Source organism: Cucurbita pepo, chromosome LG08 (assembly GCF_002806865.2).
Source record: "Cucurbita pepo subsp. pepo cultivar mu-cu-16 chromosome LG08, ASM280686v2, whole genome shotgun sequence".
NCBI classification, from domain to species: Eukaryota; Viridiplantae; Streptophyta; class Magnoliopsida; order Cucurbitales; family Cucurbitaceae; genus Cucurbita; species Cucurbita pepo.
Window position 1 is genome coordinate 6,285,958 of NC_036645.1, and position 9,665 is coordinate 6,295,622.

Genomic DNA, 9,665 nt, shown 5'->3' on the forward strand with positions numbered 1-9,665 from the left:
ATTCCGACCATCCCAATTAGAAGTGAGCTCCAAATAGAGTTTGAAAACGTGTGTACGAGTTTGACAGAGTGGAGAATGATTGTGTTTTTTTAGCGACAAGGTTCAGATTCTCCATAGTGGCATTGTGGTTAAGTATTTTTAACCTACTAAAAATATAAATATTTATTTATTAATTTAAATACTTTTTAAAATTTTATTTTTATTTTACCGATTTTTTAGAGCTATCCATTAATATCGATATTTTATTAAAATTAAGACCTCGATATTTTTTAGACATCACTGTTTACTGTTAAATAACTTATTTCTATTTCATAATTTTAAGAAAGTTTTTTTTTTTCATTTTAACATTTGATAATACTAAATAATTAATTTATAAATTTGAAACATTTTTAAATTTGTATTTTTTCTTTCCTAAAAAAATACTATTATTTAATTAAATTTCGATTAAAAAAATAGCTTTAAATTAAAAAAAAATGGACTAATTTTAAAATTTTATTAAAAGTAACTAAAAAAGAATAAATAGTAGATTGGGTAATATATTTAGCTGTCTATTAACTAAAACCTAGTTTAATTAATAAAGGATATATTAGCCGTTATTATATTTAATCTCTACAAAACGAATGTTTGTAATAAATTTAGGTTAGATGATTATTTATTTTATTTAAATATTTCAAATTGTTTCATTATTATACTATAGTCTTTTGAAAAAAATTATATAACTAATAAGGTAATAAAAAATATTGGGACATGCATTAAAATACTATTAAAATATTAAAAATTACCCTCTTTATTATTCAAGTTAGGTATTAGGCCATCTATTATTAAACATTAAATAATACCATCAACCATCTTCAATTTTTCATTTCATAATTAATATATTTAGTTATTGAGTGAATAGTTTCGTTTAGCGTTCCATCAATAGTTTCCGTCCGACTTTAAATAGATATTTTTCTTTGGGCTTTCTCAGGAAAAGGTTTTCGCACGTTTATAGGAATGTTTCGTTCTTCACTTTAACCGGTGTTGGATCTCACACCTTCATTTTTCGATGGCTTCCACTTGCTTTGAAAAGTTTACAATGAAAGTTATCAAAGATCTTCGTTAGTAATTTCATTAGACCGTTCGTCTTTCTTGATATATCCAAATAATTAACTGGTGGGTTGATCGAGTTCTTCGAATCGTACGATTTTTTACACACCTCTAATATTTTTATAATGATTCAATTCGTGCTGAAATTTCGGGCATGAATGATCTTTGAAATTTCGGGCATGAATGATCTTTAAATCAGTTAGGAGTTGGGAGATATTGATGTGATGCAAATTAAAGAGAACTCTAACTATATTTTACCGTTGAATCTCACCTACAAAATCTTAGGACTCGAATAACACCATTTGATTCAATCCAACGGTCATATTTATAGCAATTTATGATAGAACCGTACAAATATTTTAGAAGTTTAAAAATATAATTATTTTTTTTAAGTAATATTTATTTATTAATTTAGCGATATAATTATAAATTTATTTATTTACAAGCTCAGTAATTTATTTATGGATAAAAGTACAAAAGCTTTTGGACAGCACATTTCTTACGTGGCAAGAAACAGAGTACACAACAGATGCACGCGCTTTCATTTATTCTCTTTAAATAATAATCTAATTTCTGACGTGGAATTTTGTTCCACGTGTGGCAATGAGAGATCACATGCCAAATAAATCTTGGGGTATTTTTAAAATGATTTTATTAAATTTTAAAAAAATTGAAAATATGTTATAATCATTAAATCCTTGATTTAAAAAAAGAAAAAAAAAAGTAAAAAAAACAACTAAAATCTTTGAAGATTATTAAATGATAACTTAATTCAATAGCTTACTAAAAATGATTTTCTTTTTAAGTAATTAAATTATATATATTTTAATTTTATTTGAACCGAGTCTGACCGTTATTGACGGTCTTATATTTCTTGTCTCCATTCCCACCCTCGAACCTGCTCAAATCCTTGCCTCCCTCCTCCTCAAATAAACAGTCATCCATTGCTCCTTGGCTTGATACGATTCTACCACCTTGTTTACAGTAAGTTGCGAGTCGCTAAGGATAAGCAAGTTGATAATCCTAAACGTCTTGGTACTTGGCTTCGTTATTGGAAGACTGAAACTTGAATTGTAGTGCATATTCAAAATTTTCCTTTTCTGACTCGATCAGCTGTAATCTAGCATCACACCCTTTGTCTTTAGATGACTCATCCTCATAAAAAGCGTCCAATCAAGATCATTATCATCTATGATGTAGACATGTAGCTTGGTTACATGAACTTCTGGCAATGGAGTATGACCTTTTTCATGGCGGTTCAGGGTCAAAATTGAATATCATATCGTTCAACTCTACTGTTCACTTCATTAGTTTGTCTGATTCTTCACCCTCAGACTTTTATAGTAAATGGGCTTAACGAAAAACGTATTAGGATGATTACCATATGTGCTTGACCTTTGTGCCGAAGTTATAAGAGCTAAGACCAGTTTGAAACCAAATATTTTGTTAAAAGCTTTATCAAGTACCAATCATCGACGTGTCAATTTTTTTTTACGACTTTTGCATATAAGCATTAAAATTGAACAATTTTTTTTTTACAAAATTGCTTCTTTTTTACCAATATTTACTCATTTTTATTGGTTTATAATTAAAATACTTAAATTCACTCTCAATTACCTAATTTAAAGCAATAAACTTGCGTATTAGAGTTAAATAACCCTAATAAATAAGAATTTTTTTTTCAAGATTAAGTCTTTTTTAAGCTAACTCGTCGTTCAAGTCCTAAAATTGATACTTAAACGTGACTACTCATGTAATTTACCTTACAATGGGATGCAGTGATTAGATTACGTTCAAGTTCTCTGTTCAATCAAATTTTTAAAATAAAATGGATATTTTCTGTAGCCTATAATTCTTTTAAATATACATTTTTTTTAAAACATTTTTCTTAACAAAATTGATTTAAAATTTAAATATTTCATTACAATCTCTCATAATTATATATACACAAAAGTTTATTCAGTTATGGTTGGTTTGAATGAAAGATTACTATAAAATTTCATTATTAAATAATATCAATTTTTAATTATTAAATAAGAATTAACTTCAAAAAATTTAATTTTAAATGCTATAATCACATGCGAAGTGATCATCAAGGATAAAATGGACGACAAACAACGAAAAAATTAAATGTTCTCTAACACTAAACAGAGACGAACATACAGTTATCGATGATGAGGTAACGACGTTGGTAGTAGTTTGTCGCGACGGTAGACGACAACAGTTGCAAGTAATGGTTGCCAACATTGATAATGGACGACTGCAACCACCGATGATAATTACCTGCAACAATGGTTTGTTAGTACAGTTGATTGCGATTGCGGGTGGTGCAACAATGAAGATAGTAAAGGATATTTTGGTCATTTTCATATAACCGGGTTAGAAAAAAAGTGTTTTGACAAAATTAAATTCCAAACACTCTCACACAACAAAGTTGTTGTTTGTTTTTAGGGGACAGCTAAATTCTATATTCAAAGCAATCTAGTTAATAGAGCATGATGTCAGGAAAATGGTGTCGTAAATGATCCAGCCCGCCCTCCAGCGATTCCCACTTTCTCAAACAGAACAACACGACACGTGGTGTTCATCCGATCGGCCGTGTCCCACCGGTGACGAGCACGCAAAGAGCTACATATAAATCAAAACAGGACGATTCATCGCAAAATCTTCCCCCATTTTTAGCCGGAGCTCCAGAAATCCTTCCGCTACCCACCACCCCTTTTCGCGAATTTCTTCCATTTCCAACTCACATTTGTTCTTTCTTCGTTCTCCCAGATTTCCCCAATCTGGTTGTTTCCCGTCCGGGATGAAGCAAGTCAATTCACGGATATAGGGTTGTTGATTCTTTTTCAAAGAGAATTTCGAATGGCGTCTTCAAGGTCCCCGAATGGATCGTCCGATAATATCGTCGATAGCACTCCATTGATGGGGAATCCAAACCGGTCGTTGGAAGATGGGCATTCAGGTCGGCGATTTGTGCAGAGGCAAAGTCTGCGTCAGGCGGCTAGGTTTCTGCGGCAGGCGACTAGTCGGAGGGCGTTGCGCGAGCCGTCTTTGTTGGTTCGAGAGACGGCTGCGGAGCAATTGGAGGAGCGGCAGAACGATTGGGCGTGTTCTAAGCCGGTTGTTATCCTTGACATCTTGTGGAATTTCGCTTTTGTTGTTGTTGCTGCTACCGTTTTGCTTCTGAGCCGCAGGGATTCTCCTACAAAGCCTTTGAGGCTATGGATTCTGGGGTATGCGCTCCAATGCATTCTCCATATGGTGAGTGTTTGTGTTGAGTATTATCGGCGCCTACAGCGACGATTCTTGGCGTTTAACTCGACGGATGAAGGAAATTCTGCGCGCGGGATTTCGGGTTTGGGGCCGAGAGGAAATTCGAGCCATTATCCATCACTGGCACAGTTGGATGATAATGATACCAGGTTAGGTTGTCTATCTATGGCTGCACTATATACTGTTCAATAATGAGAAAGTGCTGAAAGGTTTTCTCCTGCATTTTCTGGTTCCTTTACTTTCAATATACCCTATTATTATCTCAATTGTTGAATCAAAAAGAGCAAATCAACTCTGTTAGACGAACACGACTCTCCACAATGGTATGATATTGTCCACTTTGAGCATAAGCTCTCATGACTTTGTTTTGGGCTTCCCCAAAAGGCCTCACACCAATGACGGAGAGTGTATTCTTTGATTATAAACCCATGACCATTTCCTAAATTAATCGATGTGGGACACTTTCATCCAACACCTCCCCTCGAGCACAGTATGCCTCCCCTTAATCGAGATTGGACTCCTTTGGAGTTCTCTAGTCACTTTTTGACTATGTCTTCGAGGCTCACAATACTTTGTTCGACATTTGAGGATTTGCCAATCTATTGGCATGGTTAAGTTTAGGGCATGGCTCTGATACCATGTTAGATGAACACGACTCTCCAGAATGGTATGATATTGTCCACTTTGAGCATAAACTCTCATGGCTTTGCTTTGGGCTTCCCCAGAAGGCCTCACACCAATGACCAATGGCGAGTGTATTCTTTGATTATAAACCCATGACCATTCCCTAAATTAATCGATGTGGGACACTTTCATCCAACACCTCCCCTCGAGCACAGTATGCCTCCCCTTAATCGAGGTTGGACTCCTTTGGAGTTCTCTAGTCACTTTTTGACTATGCCTTCGAGGTTCACAATACCTTGTTCGACATTTGAGGATTTGCCAATCTATTGGCATGGTTAAGTTTAGGGCATGGCTCTGATACCATGTTAGATGAACACGACTCTCCAGAATGGTATGATATTGTCCACTTTGAGCATAAGCTCTCATGGCTTTGCTTTGGACTTCCCCAAAAGGCCTCGCACCAATGGAGAGTGTATTCTTTGATTATAAATCCATGACCATTCCCTAAATTAACCGATGTGGGACACTTTCATCCAACACTTCCCCTCGAGCACAGTGTGCCTCCCCTTAATCGAGGCTGGACTCCTTTGAAGTTCTCTAGTCACTTTTTGACTATGCCTTCGAGGCTCACAATACTTTGTTCAACATTTGAGGACTATTGGCATGGTTAAGTTTAGGGCATGACTCTGATACCATGTTAGATGAACACGACTCTCCACAATGGTATGTATGATATTGTCCACTTTGAGCATAAGCTCTCATGGCTTTGCTTTGGACTTCCCCAAAAGGCCTCGCACCAATGGAGAGTGTATTCTTTGATTATAAATCCATGACCATTCCCTAAATTAACCGATGTGGGACACTTTCATCCAACACTTCCCCTCGAGCACAGTGTGCCTCCCCTTAATCGAGGCTGGACTCCTTTGAAGTTCTCTAGTCACTTTTTGACTATGCCTTCGAGGCTCACAATACTTTGTTCAACATTTGAGGACTATTGGCATGGTTAAGTTTAGGGCATGACTCTGATACCATGTTAGATGAACACGACTCTCCACAATGGTATGTATGATATTGTCCACTTTGAGCATAAGCTCTCATGGCTTTGCTTTGGACTTCCCCAAAAGGCCTCGCACCAATGGAGAGTGTATTCTTTGATTATAAATCCATGACCATTCCCTAAATTAACCGATGTGGGACACTTTCATCCAACACTTCCCCTCGAGCACAGTGTGCCTCCCCTTAATCGAGGCTGGACTCCTTTGAAGTTCTCTAGTCACTTTTTGACTATGCCTTCGAGGCTCACAATACTTTGTTCAACATTTGAGGACTATTGGCATGGTTAAGTTTAGGGCATGACTCTGATACCATGTTAGATGAACACGACTCTCCACAATGGTATGTATGATATTGTCCACTTTGAGCATAAGCTCTCATGGCTTTGCTTTGGACTTCCCCAAAAGGCCTCGCACCAATGGAGAGTGTATTCTTTGATTATAAACCCATGACCATTCCCTAAATTAATCGATGTGGGACACTTTCATCCAACATCTCCCCTCGAGCACAGTATGCCTCCCCTTAATCGAGGTTGGACTCCTTTGGAGTTCTCTAGTCACTTTTTGACTATGCCTTCGAGGTTCACAATACCTTGTTCGACATTTGAGGATTTGCCAATCTATTGGCATGGTTAAGTTTAGGGCATGGCTCTGATACCATGTTAGATGAACACGACTCTCCAGAATGGTATGATATTGTCCACTTTGAGCATAAACTCTCATGGCTTTGCTTTGGGCTTCCCCAGAAGGCCTCACACCAATGACCAATGGCGAGTGTATTCTTTGATTATAAACCCATGACCATTCCCTAAATTAATCGATGTGGGACACTTTCATCCAACATCTCCCCTCGAGCACAGTATGCCTCCCCTTAATCGAGGTTGGACTCCTTTGGAGTTCTCTAGTCACTTTTTGACTATGCCTTCGAGGTTCACAATACCTTGTTCGACATTTGAGGATTTGCCAATCTATTGGCATGGTTAAGTTTAGGGCATGGCTCTGATACCATGTTAGATGAACACGACTCTCCAGAATGGTATGATATTGTCCACTTTGAGCATAAACTCTCATGGCTTTGCTTTGGGCTTCTCCAAAAGGCCTCACACCAATGGAGAGTGTATTATCTGATTATAAACCAATGACCATTCCCTAAATTAACCGACGTGGGACACTTTCATCCAACAAACTCTACCCTCCTTCCGCCATTGAGCCACTCACTTTATATTCATTTTCTTTTCTGTCACGACAGTGTAGCAAAGCACCTTGAATCTGCAAATACAATGTTTTCATTCATCTGGTGGATTATTGGATTCTACTGGGTATCTGCAGGAGGCCGATCTTTAGCGCACGCCTCCCCTCTGCTTTTCTGGTTTGTGATCACTCCTTGTTTGCACTGGGTTTTGAAGTTGATGGTTATCTCGTCACAGATTCTAACTTCAATTAATGTGGGTCGAACTGCAGGTTATGTATCATATTCTTGGGCTTTGATGTGTTCTTTGTGGTTTTATGTGTTGCTTTGGCATGTATCATTGGGATTGCTGTTTGCTGCTGTCTTCCCTGTATCATTGCACTTTTATATGCTGTAGCAGACCAGGTAATTGTATGATGTCCCAGGATATATTTTTATGCCTCCATTAAAAGGTATAGATTATTGCCTACCATTAATCAAATTCCTTTGCTTTGTCCATTGTAAAACCATTGAAGTAAAAATAAGGGAGCGAGACGAGAGGTGTCTTCTTTTAATTATGTAACGTTTTCGTGTATTAGATGGATAAACCCCATTTGAAATTTGTACTAGCGAAAGTGTGTGAGAAAGGAGAGTAGAACCCTTTGTTTTGTAACTAGACTCTGGGGCTGTAGTAAGGGGAGGCCGACGGGTACTAATAGGAGAGGAAAGTGCTGAATAAGGTACGTTTTGGCTTGTTCGGGAGTCGAGCGAAATGGGAAGCCCTAGAATTCTTCCTTGATTATACTTTGCTGATAAATAAAACCTTGGTTTTCCAAGACTATTATAAAATTCTTCTGCTTTGTGTTGGCATGAAGCCCTTCTTGTTTATAGTAGTTCGTCTCGAGGTAATTGAAGCCTCCGTTATTACGAACTCGAGAGAGAGAGAGTCATGAGCTGAGCTAGGCATAGCCAATTTAACCTTTTATCCTAAACCATCTAAGATGGGAGTATGAACAAGGACTCTCCTCTTTTACGTTGCGGCCACCGGTGTGTTCTTTGCAGGAAATAGGAGAACCTAGACCATCTTTTGTTGGATTGTCTGTTTGCTTATCTCCCTTTGGTGTTGGTTTTTCAGAATCTTCGGGGTGGATATGGCTCGTAACAAAGGGTGTCGTTCCACGATTGAGGAGGTGATTCTGAACCATCATTTTCGCAACAAAAGGAAAGTTATGTGGCAGGACTCGTTTTTTTCTCTCGCTATTTTGCGAGGGCATTTGGCTTGACAAGAATAGTAGAATGTTTAGCGGGTCTGTGAGAGGTTTGGTGAGGAGCTTTCGGAGTCTGTCGGATTTAACTCGTCTTTATAGAGCGTCCGTAAATCAGACTTTTTGTAATTACCAAGTGGATCTCTCATTCTTTTGGCCTGAGATCCATTCTTGTAATTAGTTTTGGGTTGTATCCCTTGTACATTGTTTCATCTCTCAATGAAATCTTGGTTTCTTATCAGAAAGACCATTTAGTTTTGTTTACAAGGCCAACTTTACTGGCTTGATGCATATAATAATGCCTTATATGCAGGAAGGGGCAACCAAAGAAGACATTGAACAGTTGTCGAAATTTAAATTCAGAAAGCTCGACGATGCCGAGAAATTCTCTGCTGATTTACACGAACCTCTCGGTGGTATAATGACCGAGTGTGGTACAGATTCACCCATCGAACACGCCCTCTCACAGGAGGATGCGGTACGTATGACATCCCTTATCATATATCGAACCTTCGCTGGGATCTTACTTTGTTATAAACTAGAATTCGCTTGTTCTGTTCTCAAACTGACGACATTTCCTGCCTTTTAGGAGTGCTGTATCTGCCTTTCTGCATACGACGATGGCGTCGAGCTACAAGAGCTCCCATGTGGTCACCATTTCCACTGTTCCTGCGTCGATAAGTGGCTGTATATTAACGCTACATGTCCTCTCTGCAAGTATAACATCTTGAAAAATAGTAATCTTGCTGAAGAGGAAGTTTGAAAATACTCCTCGATTCGAGTGTACGAACGTTTATATGTGTTGAGTTATGTTTATGTTGGTCGTGAAATAGCCTTTGGCTGCAGTTGTTAGTGTTGTGATCGTTGTGTATATTATTCTTTGTTGCTCTGCTCAGGTTGCTTGTGTAAATGGCGATGTGAAGGTCCTGACTATTGCTCAAGGCATTCCTTTGTTATTCTTCTCCTTTTCCTTGGTCCTCAACTTTTGTAATCTCATTACCAAATTTAAGTTACAAATCCTTTGCTTTGAACGCACTCTTCGAGATATGAATGAGGCTCGGGGCACTGTCTCTCATTCTGGAGGCTCTCCCTCGGGAATGAAACTAGTGCTTCGGGAGGGGATGTAAAAGGACACGTAAGGCACTTCCGTTAACAAGCTCTTAGAGTTTAGCTTCTGTTTGGATGGTAGTACTG

At 37.8% G+C, this 9,665-nt stretch overlaps 1 protein-coding gene across 1 annotated transcript; it reads left to right on the forward strand.

Annotated features, from left to right (window-relative positions):
- The first annotated feature begins 3,682 nt into the window (after window positions 1–3,682).
- On the forward strand, window positions 3,683–9,412 carry LOC111801133 (E3 ubiquitin-protein ligase At1g12760-like). Its single transcript, XM_023685119.1, has 5 exons — window positions 3,683–4,511; window positions 7,288–7,407; window positions 7,500–7,632; window positions 8,785–8,949; window positions 9,061–9,412. The coding sequence occupies exons 1-5, from the start codon at window positions 3,952–3,954 to the stop codon at window positions 9,232–9,234; spliced, it is 1,152 nt and encodes a 383-aa protein (XP_023540887.1). The 5' UTR covers window positions 3,683–3,951; the 3' UTR covers window positions 9,235–9,412.
- Window positions 9,413–9,665: the final 253 nt, after the last annotated feature.